We start from the raw sequence: 18,780 nt of genomic DNA, 5'->3' as shown, positions 1-18,780 counted from the left end.
GGTGTAGACACCTGTACCCTTTCGCCCAGTTCCGAGCGGGCCGGACGCCAGGGATCGCCCGAGCCCGCCCGGGCCCGCCAGGAAGGAAAGGAGGGCGGACGTGCCTGGCGCAAGGTGAAGGCGAACACCTGGATGTCCGCGTGCGCGGGGCGGGCGCTAGGACCCAAGCGGCGCACCTGTTGGCTGGCGCCCCGGGCCCCGCCCGCCACCCCGAGCACCCGGCCCGGCGAGGGCGAAGGCAGGAGGGACAGTGCGAGCGGGGGGCACCGGGTGGCGGCGGCGGCGGCCCCGGGATCACCATGGCCGAGCTGCTCTGGAGCCTGCAGGATTCCCAGCTCGTCGCCAGCTTCCAGCGCTGCTGCGGGCTCTTCCCCGCGCCGGATGAAGGCCCCGGCGAGCCCTGTGCTGGCCCCGCGGAGGGCGCGGCGCGGGCGCCCGGGTTCGGGCATCTCCCCTCAGCCAAAGGCAGGGGCGCCGGGGAGCCGGCCAATGGGCTGCGGAGAGTCGCGGTCCCGCAGGTAACCGCGGGCCAGGTGTTCGCAGTGGTGGGGGGAGGGGACAGCTCGCCCCGCCGCCTGCGGACTTGCTGGTCCCGGCGACTCCGCGACGCGGCGGTGCGTGCGCGCCGATCTTGCCGTGCCGAGAGGGCCCCATACCCGAGCGGCGACCCGGCTGCCCGCGCTGTGGGTACCAGGGAGGGGTGGGTGGGAATCCAATCCCTAGGATGACATCCTCTAACGCTGCCAGGTGGCAACCAGGTCTAGTAAGACTTCAGATGCCCCCAGAGCTTTAAATGCAGCCTATTTGGAGACTTTCTACTTTCATAAGTAATTAAATTTATGTTCATGCATATTCTCCCAAATGTGTAAGAGTTACATAATTGAAAAGAGGAGCGGAGACGTCCTTGGCATTTTCACAAGAGGCTTCCCTGAGGAGAAATTCTGACCACTCCCCCCAGGATTCTGAGTTTCCACCCATCCCCCTTTCTTTGATCCGCACTAAAGGCGTGGAGGGGTGCTCAGCGCGCTCTTCACCGTCCTGCAACGCCAGCTCTAAGGACCGAATTTCGGGTTTAAGTATTGCTGCTGGAGAGATTTATAAAGCCCACCCCCTACCTCCGGTGATGTTGTCCAGACAGCGCTTCGCTCTCTCCTTCCCCCAGAGTCTTAGGGTCCCTCCTGCCTGGTGGGTCTCTTATTAACTGGCACCAGTGACTTTTAACAGATGCTGTCAGGAGTGAAGCTAACCACGCTCTCCTCTAGGCGTTCGCAGTGTGGTTACACAATCCACTGCGGCTTTAGGAAGCCAGCGCGTCGTCGCAGTGCACAGGGACTCCAGAGGGGAGGGACCAGACAGGCTGCAGATGCTAACGTGCCAGGGCTGCTGTCTGCCGGGGCGCAGGGCTGCCCTCTGGGAGGGAGGGCTCCCTGCAGCTGTGAGATGCCCTGGGCCGCCGCAGAAGCTGCCCTTCTGGGGAGGGGAGGTAGGAAGTGTGGCAAATGAAAACTGAAACAGTGTATTAATTACAACTCTTTGCGGGGGTGGTGGAGGAAACCGCGTATTTTTCTTCCCAAAAGTTTTGGTGACAGGAGGGTGGCCTTTATGTGTAGATTTCTAGATCTAGTAACTGAGGAATTATGAAGAACCTGGCTTCCATGTGCAATGGAATATTATGGGCATTAAACTGTAGGATTTATTTAGAGGCTGAGGGGTGGGTTCCACTCCAGAGAAATCTTCCTGAGTAGTATTTTTTTTTTTTATCTCTTGTTGTTCATTCTCTGTCCCCATGACACCCAGTAACTTTTAGATGAGTTTGAGAGCCCCCTTCCCCCTTCCCCTTTCCTCTTGCTTTGTCTTTAAAATGGGGTAGAGGGAAGGAATAAGAACCAGTCTCCATCCTTGGCATTTTCTGGGCACACACATTTTATACCCACAGGCAGATGCATGGGCTGCTCTCTGTTGCTCTTTCCTCAAGGGTCCACTCTGTCTCCCTAATTCAGGAAGCTGACGAAGAGCGCATTTTCCCCCTAGTGTTTCTCGAACTGTTTTAAACATTACCCTTAGTCATGTAACTTTCAATTCTGGAAAAGGACCATCTTGCCCTTTAAAAGCGAGATGAGCAGATTTTCTTGTAGAGAGGTGTTATCTTGCCACTTGAAGACCCTGATCATGAAGTGAACCAAACGGAAGGGTCGCCCCCTTTCCATCCTACACACGACCGCACTCACTATCCATCATGTAAAAGTATAAGAGAGCTAAAAATTCACGATAAGAAATCACCACATTGGTATGTGATGGGAAAAAAAATGAGAGAACACTTGATAAATAATGGGTTAATGTTTTTAAAGGTGGGTTGGTGTCAAGTGACTTGGGAAGGTTAATACTTTGCAAGTACAGGTGGAGTTGCCAAAAGAAAACAATTGCATACCTGCCCCGTATAATTGATAAGACCTTAAGGGGACAGCTGACAAAACTTCTCTCCAACAGCTACTCTTCCCCTTGGCCTCTGGCCTTTGCCTGGCCTGTGGCCTGTGCCTGCCTGAGCTCCCTGTCCTTCTTTCTCTAAATAAACTCCCATTCATCCTTCAGTTTCAAAGGTCAATTCCTCAGGAGACACTTTCACTCACCTTCTAATCTCCCTCCTCCTTTTATAGGTTCTCTTTGCTCCTGTGTTTCTTCACAGCAGTTATCGCATTGTGTAAGCACACCTTTGTACTGATATCTGATTATTGCCCGCCTCTTCCAGTGAATGATAAGCTCTAAGAATGCAGGCAACTTGTCTAGCTTGCTTAGTATTTTCTCCTCATGGCCTGGAATGTGGGAGCTCAGTGAATTTTGTAAACAGATGAGTGCAGATGGCAATATAAAATTGCCCTTTAAAAGCAAAACAAGCAGATTTTCTTGCAGAAAAGTGTCTTGCTGCTTGAACAGCCTGGGCATTCAATGAGGCAAATGGTAGGGGTTTCCCCCTTTCTATCTAACACACTTCACTCACTATATCGTGAAAAAGAGGGAGCTAAAAATTCAAGATAAGAAATTGAGGATTTCTTAAAAGTGAAGCGTAAATATTGAAAATCAAATTTTTCCACATAACTTAGAATTCAGGCAGCACCAGGGTATTGATTTAAGACACTTCAAACAATAGTGAAGTTGTTTTCTTCAACAATCTAAGTTCTTCGATTGCAACAAATCTAATCTTCTTCACCTCCCATGTTTTCTGTATTTCTTGTACTGCTTAAAGCAGGGACAAGTAGGGAAATGATTAAGTGAGGGCTTCCTTTACACATTCTTGTAACACGCCACTAGCTTCAAGATTAACTACACATTTACAAACCAGGTCCGGGCTGGGCTTGCACAAAGCTGTCATTGAATAAATCAGACTGGCCCTCATAGATTTCCCAGTAGTCATGCATGTCACAGACAGAAAAGGTTTGCGTCCTAAAGAGTTGAATGCTTTGTTGAGGGCTTTCCAGATATCACACAGTCAGATCGGTGACTTAAGTCTAAACTTCTTTCTACTGTGCACACCTTCCAGGGAAAAAATCCGAGGCTTCATTCTGTCTGTCTCATTGGGAAGGTATGAGGTGTTAGGACTGGTTGGGGACAGGGTAGAGACTGGATGGAAAGAGAAACTATTGCTTTTGGTTTGAAAGTGTAACTGGTTTGCAAGGGTAACCAGAGGAGGACGTTCTTGGCAGGCACCAGGACAAAGAGACAGGGGTCCTAGGACCCAGCTAGGAGGGCAAAGGCCTGGACGGAATTATGTTTATTTGTTCTGGGGTGAAGCCAACCTTGAATACAATGGTATTTTGATTTCTATCATCTTCGCTCACTCAACACAGTTGCATTAAGTTAGATTTTGTAGTGCCTTTCCCATTGTTATGTTAGACCGTGGTTAATCTTTCGAAATTGTGCTGTGCTCAATAAATACTTTTTGATAACTATTTGCTCAGACATAGTTCTAAACTTGGATTGGGGAAGGGATCAAAATTAGGTTATTTTTAGAAGTCTTTGCACTCCCCGTTTTCCTCTTGAAACATTTGGGGTGCTCCAAGTCTGTCCATCTACAAAACTCCACCCTTGATTTTATCGGTTTGCTTAAGTGCAAAGGACCAGGAATCAAAAGACCAGGATCTGGCTCTGCCCTGGGATCATTCTGAACTTCTCTGGGCCTCTGTTGTCCCACCTGCAAAGTGAGCAGAGTAGAATAGAACCATGGGTTTCCAACTGTGGCTATACATTATAGTCAGTTAGAGGGGCTTCAAAAACAAAACAAACAAAAAAACCAATGTCCAGGATCCAGGTCAGAATTGGGGCCCCAGAGAAGCTGGCAAACAGAAGGGGGAAGCTCTGAATTCTCTTCCCTTGGGACCCACCACCCTTAGTGTGTTCAGGACAAGGGTGGTGATGGCTGGAAGCAGAGGTCATGGTGGCTGTTGATGTTTTGGCTTGATTATATCTGAACTGGCCAACAGATCAATCTTCAAGTTTTGATTATCTTTAGATGGATGCTCAGGTAGGAAATGACAACATAAGCCACTTTGAAAAGGTACATTTGATCTTTTTCTTTTTCTAGTTGCAGATATCGTTCAGATGAGAAAACTTGGAAAAAATACAAAGAAAAAGTTAAATCCATGCCCATTATACCACTGCCCAAAGATAATCACTCGGTAAATGTTCAACCTGATTTTTTTTTTCTTTTTGCGGTATGCGGGCCTCTCACTGTTGTGGCCTCTCCCGTTGCGGAGCACAGGCTCCGGATGCGCAGGCCCAGTGGCCGTGGCTCACGGGCCCAGCCGCTCTGCGGCATATGGGATCCTCCCAGACCGGGGCACGAACCCGTATCCCCTGCATCGGCAGGCGGACTCTCAACCACTGCGCCACCAGGGAGGCCCTCAACCTGATTTTTTTTTTTTTTTTTTTTTTTTTTTTTTTTTGCGGTACGTGGGCCTCGCGCTGTTGTGGCCTCTCCCGTTGCGGAGCACAGGCTCTGGACGCGCAGGCTCAACGGCCATGGCTCACAGGCCCAGCCGCTCCGCGGCATGTGGGATCTTCCCAGACCGGGGCACGAACCCGTGTCCCCTGCATCGGCAGGCGGGCTCTCAACCACTGCGCCACCAGGGAAGCCCAACTCAACCTGATTTTTAATGGCTATACATTACTACACAGCGTGGATGTACTATAATTTAGTTGGCCTCTTGATGGACCTTTAGGTTCTTTCCAGTTTTTGCATTAAAAATAACATCTTTGGGGACTTCCCTGGTGGTCCAGTGGGTAAGACTCCATGCTTGCAGTGCAGTACACGGGTTTGATCCCTGGTCGGGGAAGTAAGATCCCATATGCCATGTGGCATAGTACCCCCCCCCAAAAAAAATCTTTGTACAAGTATCTTTCCACATTACTTGATAGTCTTTTTTTAAAAATTGAGATATAATTGACATGTAATGTTATATTAGCTTCAAGTGTATAACATGATTCAATATTTGCATATATTGTGAAATGATCACCACAATAAGTCTAGGTACCATCCATCACCACACATAGTTACAATTATTTTTCTTGTGACCAGTTTAAGATCTACTCTTTCGGCAACTTTCAAATATACAATAGAGTGTTAACTATAGTTATCATGCTGTTCATTACATCACCATGACTTATTTATCTTATAACTGGATGTTTGTACCTTTTGACCGTCTGCACCCATTTTGCTCATTGCCCTCCCCCACCCCTACCTCCAGCAACCACCAATCTGTTCTCTGTATCTGTGAGTTAAGTTTTGTTGTTGTTTTTATTGTTTAGATTCCACATATAAGTGAGATCATACATTATCTTTCTTTTTTTAATTAATTAATTTATTTTTGGCTGCGTTGGGTCTTCATTGCTGCGCATGGGCTTTCTCTAGTTGCAGTGAGTGTGGGCCACTCTTCATTGCGGTGCGTGGGCTTCAGTAGTTGTGGCACGTGGGCTCAGTAGTTGTGGCTCGCAGGCTCTAGACCGCAGGCTCAGTAGTTGTGGCGCATGGGCTTAGTTGCCCCGTGGCATGTGGGATCTTCCCGGACCAGGGATCGAACACATGTCCCCTACACTGGCAGGCGGATTCTTAACCACTGTGCCACCAAGGAAGCCCCCATTATTTATCTTTCTCTGTTTGACTTATTTTACTTAGCGTAGTGCCCTCAAGGTCCATCCATGTTGTTACAAATGACAAGATTTCCTTCTTTTTTATGACTTAATAATATTCCATCGTGTGTATGTGTGTATACACAAGGGAATATTATATATATATATATATATATATATATAGGTTGCTTTCATGTTTTAGCTGTTGTAAGTAATGCTGCAATGAATATGGGGGTGCATATATCTTTTCGAGTTAATATTTTCATTTTCTATAGATAAGTACCCAGGAGTGGAATTGCTGGGTCACATGGTAGTTCTATTTTTAATTTTTTTTTTTTTTTTTTTGCGGTACATGGGCCTCTCACTATTGTGACCTCTCCTGTTGCGGAGCACAGGCTCCGGACGCACAGGCTCAGCGGCCATGGCTCACGGGCCCAGCCACTCGGCGGCATGTGGGATCTTCCCGGACTGGGGCACAAACCCGTGTCCCCTGCATCGGCAGGCAGACTCTCAACCACTGTGCCACCAGGGAAGCCCTATTTTTAATTTTTTGAGGAACCTCCATGATATTTTCCATAGTGGCTGCACCAATTTACATTCCCATCAACAGTGCACAAGGGTTCCTTTTTCTCCACATCCTCGCCAATGCTTGTTATTTCTTGTCTTTTTGATAATAGCCATTCTGACAGATGTGAGGTGATATCTCATTCTGGCTTTGACTTGCATTTTCCTGATGATGAATGGTGTTGAGCACCTTTTAATGTACCTGTTGGCTCTTCTTCTGTATGTCTTCTTTGGAAAAATGTCTGTTCAGTTCCTCTGCCTATTTTTAAATTGGGTTGTTTGGTTTTTTGCTCTTGAGTTGTATTAGTTCTTAATATATTTTTGAAATTAACCTCTCATCAGATAAATGATTTGCAATTATTTTCTCTCATTTAGTTAGGTTGCCTTTTCATTTTATTGATGAATTTCCTTTGCTGTGTAGAAGCCTTTTCGTTTGATATAGTCCAGCTTGTTTATTTTTGCTTTCGCTGCCTCTACTTTGGGTGTCAAATCCAAAAATCATTGCCAAGACTGATGTCTGTCTTTGATTGCTTTCTTAATTTAAATTTCAAGACTTGTAATTGCTGGGTAGAAATATGCATATATTTTGGCTTTTATTAGGTATTACCAACTTGTCCTGCAGAAAGGGTGGAGGGATATGTAACTAGGAGTGCAGGTTTTCCTATACCATCACCAACCTTAGGTATTAACATTCTCTTTAATCTTTGGAGAAAATAGGCCACTTCTGCTTCTATCTCATCTTGGCTTCCTTTATTTCCAGCTAACATTTATTGATCAGCTACTGTGTTTCTGGGACAGTCCTCAGCCTTAAAGATACAAAGATAAATAAGATTTCATTCCTGCCCTGGGAAAGCCACCAAGAAAATGGTGCACTGCAGCCAGGGCTAGAGTACAGAAGGAGAAATACGTGATCAGGGAGACAAGAGCAGTGGTAATGGTGATCCCTAGGGGAACCCATGACATCTTGAGTCAAGGCTTAAAGAGCAGAACGAGTCAAATAGATGAAAATGTGAGAATCTCTTTACTTTACATGGAAATCTCATGTAATAAAACATAAAGACACATTATTATTTTTGATGAATAGTGACAAGTTCAACTTGGGCATAATAAGAGTCCCAGCAGGAGACAGATGGCCTACTGATAAGGGGTCATTGAAACCCTTAAAAATGGTTAAAGTGGCAAATTTTATGTTATGCATATTTTACCTCAATTTACCAAAAAAAAAAAAGAGAAAAAAGAAAAAACAATATAACATAGGCTCTACTCTGCTTCACAGAGAGGAAGCATGACTTCCCTCTCCTTAAGCGTGAGCTGCACATAGTGACTTCCTTCTGAAGAGTACAATATGGAAAGGGGGGGTGAAATAAAAGAGTGATTTTACAATGTAGGAACCTGATGGACACTTCCTCAGCCAGATGATCAAGGCTGACGTCAACAGTGATAAGTCATGATGATAGATGTGTTCTTGGTTTATATTGAAACGATATACTCTTGATACATGTTGAAAATGTCACTTCACCTCTGTGGTCTTCTTCCCCCAAACCCAAATCCTTATTCTAATCATGAGAAAGAAATCAGACAAATCCCATTTGAGGGGCATTCTACAAAAAACCTGTACTCTTCAACACTGTCAAGGTCATCAATCATGAGGAAAGTCTGAGAAACTGTCACAGCCAAGAGGAACCTAAGGAGCTATGACTACTAAGTGTAACTGTGGAGTCCTGGATGGGACCCTAGAACAGAAAAAATGGACATTCAGTGAAAACTAAGGAAGTCTGGATAAAATATGGACCTTCGTTAAAAATAACCCATTAGTATTGTAACCAGTGAAGATCAGGAAACAGGATGCAGAGTATATGGGAAGAATGTGGAATACATGGGAACTCTCTATACTATGTTCTAAATTCTTCTCTAAATTGGGAATTCCCTGGCAGTCCAGGGTTAGGACTCAAGGTTAGTCAGTGGTTAGGACTCCTCACTTCCACTGCAAGGGGCACAGGTTCAATCCCCAGTCGGGGGAACTAAGATCCCAAAAGCCATGCAGCATGGCCAAAAATAATTAAATAAATAAATAGAAGAAAATAAGTTTTTCTGTAAATTGAAAACTGTTCTAAAAAAATAAAGTCTATTTAAAATTTTTTAAAAGGGGGTGGGATCATTTACAAAGGTGTAGGCAGGGCTGGAAAAAAATCAGCATGGGAGGATGAAGTATCCTGGAGCAGGCAACTTCAGCCTAGAAAGGCAAGGGGAGAGGATAACTTCTGGTAACCCCAGACCCAAGGAGAGCTTAGCTGTCAGAGAGAGGCCCCTGACTGGAGCTGAGGCCTTTAGTAGAGAAAGAGCCACAGCCAGGCAGGAGGAGAGGAGAAAATATATCTTAAACTCCTTCTCTGTATGCCCTCTCATATCCTGCCAATGCCTCTCCTCATCCAAATTCAATCAGAAGCCAGGGAGCTTGGGCTGATGCAATCCGAGAAGGTCGGCCTCCCTGGAGAAACATGGAGACTGGATCTGGAAGGATGAATGGAGAATATCCAGCACACGTTGTGTAAGGAAACTGGTGAGGTTATATTGGATAGAGTGTTGAGCTAGAGCCAGAGTTTCAGGCTAAAGCCTTAGTGGGGCTTCCTGCAGAATTTGGACTTCATCCTATAGACAGGGGGATGGCAAATCAATTTCATCCCATGTGCCAAATCAGAATTTTCAACGCAGGCACGGTGATGAGAAAGGTTCTCGGGTGTCACTGTGCTTAATCGGAAAGAGTGTGGGAGTGAATGGCAATGCCTCTGTGGGGCACTGAGGAACCTGGTGCTGAAGCATTTGAGAAATGGCGATGTTATATTCAAACAACAGCAAATATGGGATTAACGTTAAATCAAGCCTTAGTATCTGTTTTGGGTTCTTGGTGATACTATGAGTGTCTCCTGTGCCTGTAAATGCCTTAGGAGGAAAGAGACCACAAATGGTTTCTTAAGACGTAGGTTGCTATGTTTTGAATCAGGGGACCCCATCAATATGGCTACAAGCCGATTGGATCAGGGGTCAGCCCTTGAGTCAAAAGCAGCCTCTTTAGGCTGGTCAGCATCTTATGAAATGGCCCTGCATGGGAACTTCACCTAATTGGGATATTGCGTAATGGGGAGTGACTAACGGAACCAATCAGATTGCTCCCTTAGGGACTCTGAATGGAAGACCCAGACCTAGAGACATAAATGGTAGAGTTGTGATGGACTTCAGAGAGAAAAAGCAGGTCATAAACAGAAGCCTTGAGACAGAGAAAGCAGTAGCAAGGCAGATGCCCACAGTAGAGAGGAGGGCAGAAAGTCTGCACCAGTGGGTGGTAAAAGCAGCAGGAAAAACTCCAAGTGGAGAAAGAAACCAAGTCTTGAATGGTAGACTCCCCTTCTGAAGGGGGAGGTGCTAGAGGACTGCTGACTTTGAGGTAGAATGGCTCAGGGTGAGGCTCACACTGGCTGTATGGCTGCAGGCGGGCTGTATGGCTGCCGGCGTATTTCCTTACTTCTGAGGATTACTGTACAACTCCTCTCACTGGAGGGGACCTGAGTGGCTGTCCACTTGCAACCAGAACATGCTGGTCTCTAGTGCTCTGAAGACTTGCACATAATTGCAATTAAATCATTAGTTCTAGCATTTTTGTGAAGCTGGGAATGGGGGCGGGGGGCTGTGAGGGACCAGGGTCCTCTTCCTCACCTGTGCATCCCCAGTCTAACGTATGCCTGGAACATATTAACCTGTCCACAGGTACTTAACAATCCCTGTTGGATGAAGCATGTAAAGGTGTGCTAAACTCAACATTTTCTTTCTTGGCAGAAATATGGTCACCTGCCCTCTCCTGTCAGAACTGGGGTCATTTTACCCCTGACCACTTTAACTGGCTGTGTCTTCCTTTAGCTTAATGTTTTTTTCAGTGTTAGCTCCTTCCTTTTTACCAGGAAACTGATGAAGGTTTTGATTAATGAATAACTTTTTTATTGGTTTGCTTTCTTCTGTTGGACACCATGAAGGGAGTTCAGGTATTGCTAAAAATTGATGATGGTGAAACACCTGTCAACTTTTAAAATGTTATTAGATAACTATGTTTTTTTTAGGAAGGCTGTTGACAGCAAGCCTAATCTAATTTTACCTTTCTTATAATTAAGATGTTGAAACTTTCCAATTTTAAAGGCACTTTCACTTCTGTGGTTATAGTTAATGAGTAAATCCTCTGCTGTCCTGATAAGAATTAATGTCTCGAGCAAAGGCATTCTTCTTACATTTTATTTGGCATACAATTTTCCTGGGAGAAAATACTGTCAATGTTTCCTAGCAACACATTTAGAAGGCTCCTATCTGTGTTAGAAAACTATGGAAATGCTAAAATTGGGGCATCCACTGGTCTTTATAATTCTGCTTGCCTGGTGAGATACTTTCTGCATGTTAAGAAAATGAGATACTGAAAAATCCGGTCAAGACTGATTCACATTTTTTTCCTCTCACTCTTGCTTCAAACAGTGTGGGCTAATTAAGCAAACTGTTTTGAAAACAAAGAAAAAATCCTTAGGCATGGGCCAGGGTGGATGGGAGGGAGAGGAGTGAACCACCTGAGATCTTGAGGGCGTGGTTAGGAATCTTGGGAAGGGGAGTAGTGGTTTCCTCAAACTATTTTGAAATATTACCCCTAGTCCTCCAAACGCCTATGGCAGTTTTATACCTCTTTGTTTAATAAAACAAAATCAAACGATCCAAAACAAAACACTGGGTTCATACTTGCTTTTGTTAATGCCATGTATTTGTAATCATGCCTCCAGGAGAAATGTCCTCTGTCATCTCCGGGTACGTTTTGATTTTTCCAAGTGGTAAAAACTTTGTTCTCATAGAATTTTATGGGAAACAGCTCATCAAAGCAGGAACTCCTCTGGGTAGGAGGAAGAGTTGATGATGGTGAAAAGAGGGCTCCTGGGGGTAAAATGTTGGCAGCTGAGAGGCCAGGGCTTAATTGGTGGGGAAAGGGCATAGGTGAATTTTTTTTTTTTTTTGCAGTTAAAAAAAAAATCATCCCCTCTTGATAGGTGACTTAAAAGGTAGCCGGGAAATAGAACATCAAAGATTTTGTTAAAAGTGTGACAAGTTAAAGGAGCCTCTGTTAGAAATTGGTTGGTTTTCTTCTCCTTTCTGAATTTTGATTGATTTTTTTCAACTAGGAAGGTGTCCAATACTTTGGAATTAATTTTTATGCTTTTCTACTATTAAAAGAATGCATGTTTATGTTAGAAATAGTGGAAGACACCGAAAAGTATAAAGAAGAAAACAAAATCCTGTCATAATTTTGCAACCCAGAGAAAAATATTAAAGTTTTAGAGTATTGTTTCCTTTTATCTCTATGAAAACATAGAATATTTAAGTTATCAACATCCTACGCACGTATAATACTGGGATCAACTTTTGTCACTCATATCATGAGCATTTCCCCACATAACCAAACATTCTTTAATTATATGATTTAATAGTTGTATTATAGTTTATCATACGATTGTAACTTAATTTTTTTAAGCATTTCCTAAAGTACGTATTTAGTTGTTTCATTGTTTATCTTTGTACTTCAACTGGAGTTTAAATATTTAATTGCTTCCTGAGAACTGGAAGAGAAGCATATTTCAGAGCTCTTCACACTAACTACCAAATTGCTTTTTGGAAAATGTATCTCAATTATTGTTCTGAACAGCAATCCAAGACTGCTAGCCCATTGTCAGCATTTTTTATCTTCTTGTTGTCCATTTTCTTTTTCTTTATTATAACTTCAGTATAATAAGTGCAGAGATATTAAATGTACAACCTGATAAATTTGACTGTATGTCTAGATCCCCGTAACTATTGCCCAGATAAAGACAGAGTGCAGTTCCAGAAACTCAAAAAGTTCCCTCAGGCACCTGCCAGTCAATACCACTCTAACCCCCAGTAACTGCTGTTTTCCCTCCGCCACCATAGCATAGTTTCACCTCTTCTCGAACTTCACATAAATGAATCATATAGATGTACATTTTACATGCCCTGCAGCATCCACTGCACAAACATATAATTTATTTATCAGTTCTACTGTTTATGGACACTTAGGTTTTTATGAATAAAGGACAGCATCAAGTATTTTCTTTAAAACATATTTATTTTTAACTTTCATTTTGAAATAAAACTTCAAAAAGTTTGCAAAAATAGTACAAAAAATTCCTATGTACTCTTGACCTATATTCTCCTAATGTTAACATCATATATAACCACGGTATAATTATCAAAATGTAGAAACAGTATGTAATCTATGGGCCTTATTCAGTTTTTATGAATTGATCTACTAATCTCCTTTTGCCATTCTAGGATCTAATGTAGAACCATACATTGCATTTAGTTGGTATTGTCTCTTTAGTCCAACCTGGAAGTTCTTCAGTCTTTCTTTGCCTTTCTTGACCTTGACTCTTGAAGGGTCCAGGCCAGTTATTTTGTATAATATTCCTCAGTCTGGGTTTGTCCTATGTTTTCTCATGATATTCAGGTTCTGTATTTTTAGCTGGAATACCACAAGAAAAATATTGTACCTTTCTTAGTGCATCATACCAGGAGACACACAATGTCGATTTGCTCCATTCCCAGTAATTTTAACTTTATACACCTTTAAAGGTGTTTAAGTGGTGTCTTCCAGGTAAATGTTTTCCTCTTTGTAATTAATATGTATCTTATAGGCTGGTATTCTGAGGCATTATAAATATCTTGTTTCTCTGTATATTTTCATCCTCTAATTTTGTCATCCATTAAAAAAAATAATCTGCCAAATTAATAGCAAAATGAAAACATCTCATTATTTTAATTTTGTATTTCTTTGATCTCTAATGAGGATGAGTGTTTTTCTTTTGTTTAGCAGATACTTGTATTATTTTCGTGAATGGTCTGGTCATACACTGTACCGACTTTTCCACTGTGACTTTAATGGGGGATATTTTTCTCACTGACTTTTGATGGGCTTCTCAGTTTATCCATTGTGCACCAAAATCTTCCATCGTACATCAGTTAACGTAAGCTCACAACTAATGGATTTCTAGTGTTTCCTTGTAAAGAGAAAATATTTGGAGCCTGAGGGAGAGAAGGATGATAAGGGAGCATGATAGCTCCCTTCAAGGCATCTGTGGGTTTAGATACGTCATGCCTGGTCCCTTGTCCTGCCTGCTCCTTCCAGGTCAGCCCCATCATTTGCAGCCTGTGAAATGTTTGTGATACTTCAGTAGCCTCAGGCAGGGGCTGGAGATTCTGTAAGTGTTAAGGAAAGCATATATTCCCAAGCAACCCTGAGCCAAGAAGGCAGTATATGCTTAGAGGATGATACCCTCACTTTATGACATGATGACTGTGAAACAGAAAAATGAATTCGTTCTCTTGTGCATTTGCAGAGGGTGGCACACAGTTCTGGAGTCCTCCCCGAGTCCTGCCTGCCATGGGTCTCCCCCTTCTGCATGGTCATTACAATACACACATCCTCAAATAGAAGGAATGAAATGAATATACCCAGTATTTATTCAGTAGTATATTCCCGCATAAGCGTTACTTTTGGAGAGGGCCCAACATCCATTGATCCTTTAATTTTGCCTCCATCTCAGCCCATCTGAAGCCACAGTCATATTTTATGGTCCAGAAATTTTGACCCTGAAGGCCTTATCTGAAATTTCCCAACATGTTGAGTTATAAATGGTCTAACCCTGGTATTTTCATGCTTACTACCTCGGTACCATTGCAGGGATAGAAATGGGACTTCCCACACTCATCCTGAGTACTTCCCAGTATAGACAGGTATACTTGCATAGATTATGGAGCCCATGTATCATAATGAAACCCATAAAAACAATATCCTCTCTTAGGTTTAGAATGATTTATTTGCTGATCAATACTTCCCCTCCTCTCCCCATGACTCACCCGACCCTCAGCCCAGTTGACTCACCAGATAAATAATCTATAATGAGAAAATGTTACTTTTGAAAAGAGAAACTTACTTGATCTTTAAAAGTTAGTACTAAACATACATTTACCATGCAACCCACAATTGCAATCCTGGGCATTTATCACAGAGATACGAGATCTTCTTCACCCAAAAACTCGTACATGATTGTTCACAGCAGCTTTATTTGTAATAAGCCCCAAACTGGAAACAATCAAAATGTCCCTCAGTAGACGATTGGCTCTGTAAACTGTGGTACATCCCTACCATGGAACACTATTCAGCAATAAAAAGGAAGGAACGATTGATACACCCAACAACTTGGATGGATCCCAAGGGCATTAAGCTGAATGAAAAAGCCACTCTGAAAAGATCACATACCGTATAATTCCATTTATCTAACATTCCTGAAATGACACAGTTATAAAGATGGAAAACAGATTAGTGGTTGCCAGGGATTAAAAATGGGGGCATGACTATAAAAGGGTGTAACAAGGAATATCTTCGTGGTGATGGAATAGTTTTATAATTTGATGATAGTAGTCGCTAGTGAGTCTACACGTGGTAAGTTGTCCTAACATTATACACACACACACTGTACCAGTGTCAGATTCCTGGTTTTGATAAGTAATTATGTGAGGTATAATTATGCGAGATGTAACCATTGGGAGGAAATGGGTGAAGGCTATACAGTGTCTGTCTTACTACCTTTGCTGATCCTTGTGAATCTACGTTTAAAAATCAATATTGCCAGGCTTCCCTGGTGGCGCAGTGGTTGAGAGTCCGCCTGCCAATGCAGGAGACATGGGTTCGTGGCCCGATCTGGGAAGATCCCACATGCCACAGAGCAGCTGGGCCCGTGAGCCATGGCCACTGAGCCTGCGCGTCCGGAGCCTGTGCTCCGCAACGGGAGAGGCCACAACAGTGAGAGGCCCGCGTACTGCAAACAAACAAACAAATAAATAAATAAATAAAATTAATACTGCCTTATAAAAATTGGTTCTCACAGCTTTTACTGCAGGCATCCTGTGCACTGCAGGAAACCCAGCGTGCAGAGTGCAACTCTAGGGAGAGTTTCCTCTGACGCCCCTCTTGAGCCGGCCATGCTGCCGTGTCGATTTCCAGAGCTGCCGGGGTTGATTGTAAACCTCCTGCTCACTGGCTTCAGCTACCTGCCCAGGGAAAGCACAGAGAGATGTTTGAGGGTCAAAAAAAAGCACATTTGCCCTTAACTTTCATTCGACTCACTTGTTTTACAACTGCAGGATTTTTGCATTAAAAAATATTTTGTTGTTTTCTGTTTCATTGTCACTTCAAATTGGTGTTGCAAGTAGGTCAAGTTCACACATCAAGTCTTCACTCTCCCCTCAGTTGTCACTTTTTCTCTGTCTACAGAGATGCTTAGAATCTTGAACCCCCTCCTTACCCATCGCAGAACATCTGCATTCAGCCCTAGCATCCCTAGAGTCTGACATTCTTGTCTTTCTTGAACCAAGAGACATCTTAAAAGAGTCACCTGAGATCAACACTCCATTTCTACTGTATCACTTTTTTTTACCCGGCGGCATGCTAAATGAGGACATTATTTAGCATAAAATATGCTTTTTGAGGTTTACTTTGCCTGTTTGTAATTTCATTGAGGATAGCTGACCAATTTCAAATTAAAAATGATAAAAGAGAGCATTGTCTCTGATATACATAAAAAGCAAAGGAGATTTCTCTTTATTTCAATTGTACTCCAAATGGCAGGGGCCAAGGCAATGGCAAGGGAAGCTGAATAGACGCTCACAAACTCATATTTTAATGGCTACTTTTCCTGGTCTCAAGGTCAACAATATCCACTCCTCAAGTGGTAGACCTCCCTGCCCCTGTTTGTTAGATTTATGTTTTTCTCCCACATGTAGCTTTTTTTTTTTTTTTTTTTATGGTACGCGGGCCTCTCACTGTTGTGGCCTCTCCCGCTGCGGAGCACAGGCTCCGGACGCGCAGGCTCAGCGGCCATGGCCCACGGGTCCAGCCACTCCGCGGCACATGGGATCCTCCCGGACCGGGGCACGAACCCGTGTCCCTGCATCGGCAGGCGGACTCCCAACCACTGCGCCACCAGGGAAGCCCCCACATGTAGCTTTCATCACCAGGAAGTGTTTATCAAATATCTAATTATAAAAGCTTTTTTCAACTATGTTCTACAACGGGAAAACTTAATCACAATATCCAAATCATATCCCAAAAGTTATTAAAATTCCATATATTTCTAGACATGGAAACACATGTATCATATATTGTTCAACCAAAAATAATCAAATATAAAAAATTTATAACATGACTGAATTTTTTAAACTGTATAAGCACGTATTTGAACAATTTTTTTTTAAAGGATCTGGAGTGATGAGCCAAATTTTACCAGTGGTTGTCTCTGGATATTTGAAAATTTTATCTTATTCATTCTTTTCTGTATTTTCTGAATGGTTTTGTTTTGTTTACAATAGAAGGTAGTAGTTTTATATTTAGAGAAAATTAAAGGATTGTCATTTTATAGAAAAAATTCTCCTATGAGGATATTTTATACTTTTGAGGAATATTAGCTACTAAGATTACTGACATTGTTCCATATACGAATTTTTTAAAAATTACCATTGACATCTTTGTAACAAAATCCCAAATATCAGCTGTTTTGGTCATAATTCTTTTTTTTTTTTTAATGTATTATTTATTTATTATTTGTTTTCTTTTGCAGTACGCGGGCCTCTCACTGCTGTGGCCCCTCCCACTGCAGAGCACAGGCTCCAGACGCACAGACTCAGTGGCCATGGCTCACGGGCCCAGCCGCTCCGCGGCACGTGGTATCCTCACGGACCGGGCCCGAACCCGTGTCCCCTGCATCAGCAGGCGGACTCTCAACCACTGCGCCACCAGGGAAGCCCCATAATTCTTAACTTAGGGAATATTTATTAAATCCTATGAAGTACCCTGAAGCCTTCTTAAATGTAACAATATAGCTCCCTCCATGTCTGTATAAAGACCCCCTGTGAAATTACAGGACACCTTTTCCTGCTCTGTACAAGCAACCACATGAAATGCCAAGAGCTTAAAATACATAATGTTCTTCTGCATTATTGGGAATTTCTTAATGCAATGAAAGATTTTGGCCTCAAAAAGATCTCTTCTTTTCCTGGCCAAAAATGTATTATTAGAGAGCTCAGGAAAGTCTTAAGAAAAGTAGATGTTTTGTGTTATCACCCCACCCTGCATTCAGTTTTTGGCAAGTATTTTCTGTTGTTTCTTTACAAGCTATTTTGAAAGATCTCTTTTTATTGTTGCAGATACAAACAATTGCAAGTGGTTTTGCAGGCTCGTTAGTTACCTGATAGCAATACCTTGGGCATGTTTTGTGTTGGATCTTGGTTCCTCTTAATCTAATGATGGTGATTAAAGTAAAGCGATCCTGAAGTAGGATTCGATTGAGGGCATCACAACTACCACTGCCTAATGTTCGATGTCATTCTTAACTGAATAATATAAGAATTTATCCATTTTTATTTTAAAATAAAACATAATTACTAATTTCAAAAAAATGAGCGATAGTTTTTTTAAAGTAATATTTTTCACTTTCCTAAAAAATATAAAATAATTTGTAGATGATATTAATTTTAACATAATTTTATTTGGAGTTGTATTAAATCTATGGGTTAATTTTGGAATAAGTGACATCTTTATGACATAAAGTCATCTTATCCCTACACATGTTATATCTTTCCATTTACTTAACTGTTTTTGTATTTTTCAGTAGAGTTTTATAACTTTCTCCATAAAATCTTGCACCCCTTTTGCTAGATTTATTCCTAGATACCTTATATTTTGGTTAGTATTAAGGCAATGTTTTGAAATTGGTTTTCTGCTGATGTGTTGGAATGCAATTGAATCTGGTGTATTGATTTGGCAACCTTGCCAAACTTTTATTAATTCCAACAAAATGTCTCTCATTTCTTTGTGCTTGCTATGGAAACAATCAAAAATGGATTTTATTTCTTCCTTTTTGATTCCTATACCTTTCATTTGTTTATTTTTTTTTCTGCCTTACTGCACGGACAAGGACCTCCAGTATTATGTTGAGCAGAAGTTGT

The 18,780-nt window shown here is 42.5% G+C and overlaps 1 protein-coding gene across 1 annotated transcript in view; it reads left to right on the top strand.

The window, feature by feature from the left end:
- Positions 1-299: 299 nt before the first annotated feature.
- SGPP2 (sphingosine-1-phosphate phosphatase 2) overlaps positions 300-18,780 on the top strand; it is a gene marked incomplete at both ends in the record, with an annotated part of 127,440 nt that continues 108,959 nt past the window's right edge. Inside the window, one exon of the mRNA XM_082631298.1 lies at positions 300-518. Coding sequence (XP_082487424.1) covers positions 300-518 — 219 coding nt within the window. The remainder of the gene's footprint in view (positions 519-18,780) is intronic.

Source organism: Mesoplodon mirus (genome assembly GCF_964341445.2).
Source record: "Mesoplodon mirus genome assembly, chromosome: 8".
NCBI lineage: Eukaryota > Metazoa > Chordata > Mammalia > Artiodactyla > Ziphiidae > Mesoplodon > Mesoplodon mirus.
The sequence above is the reverse complement of the archived record's forward strand: the minus strand, read 5'-3'. Positions and strand labels throughout refer to the sequence as shown.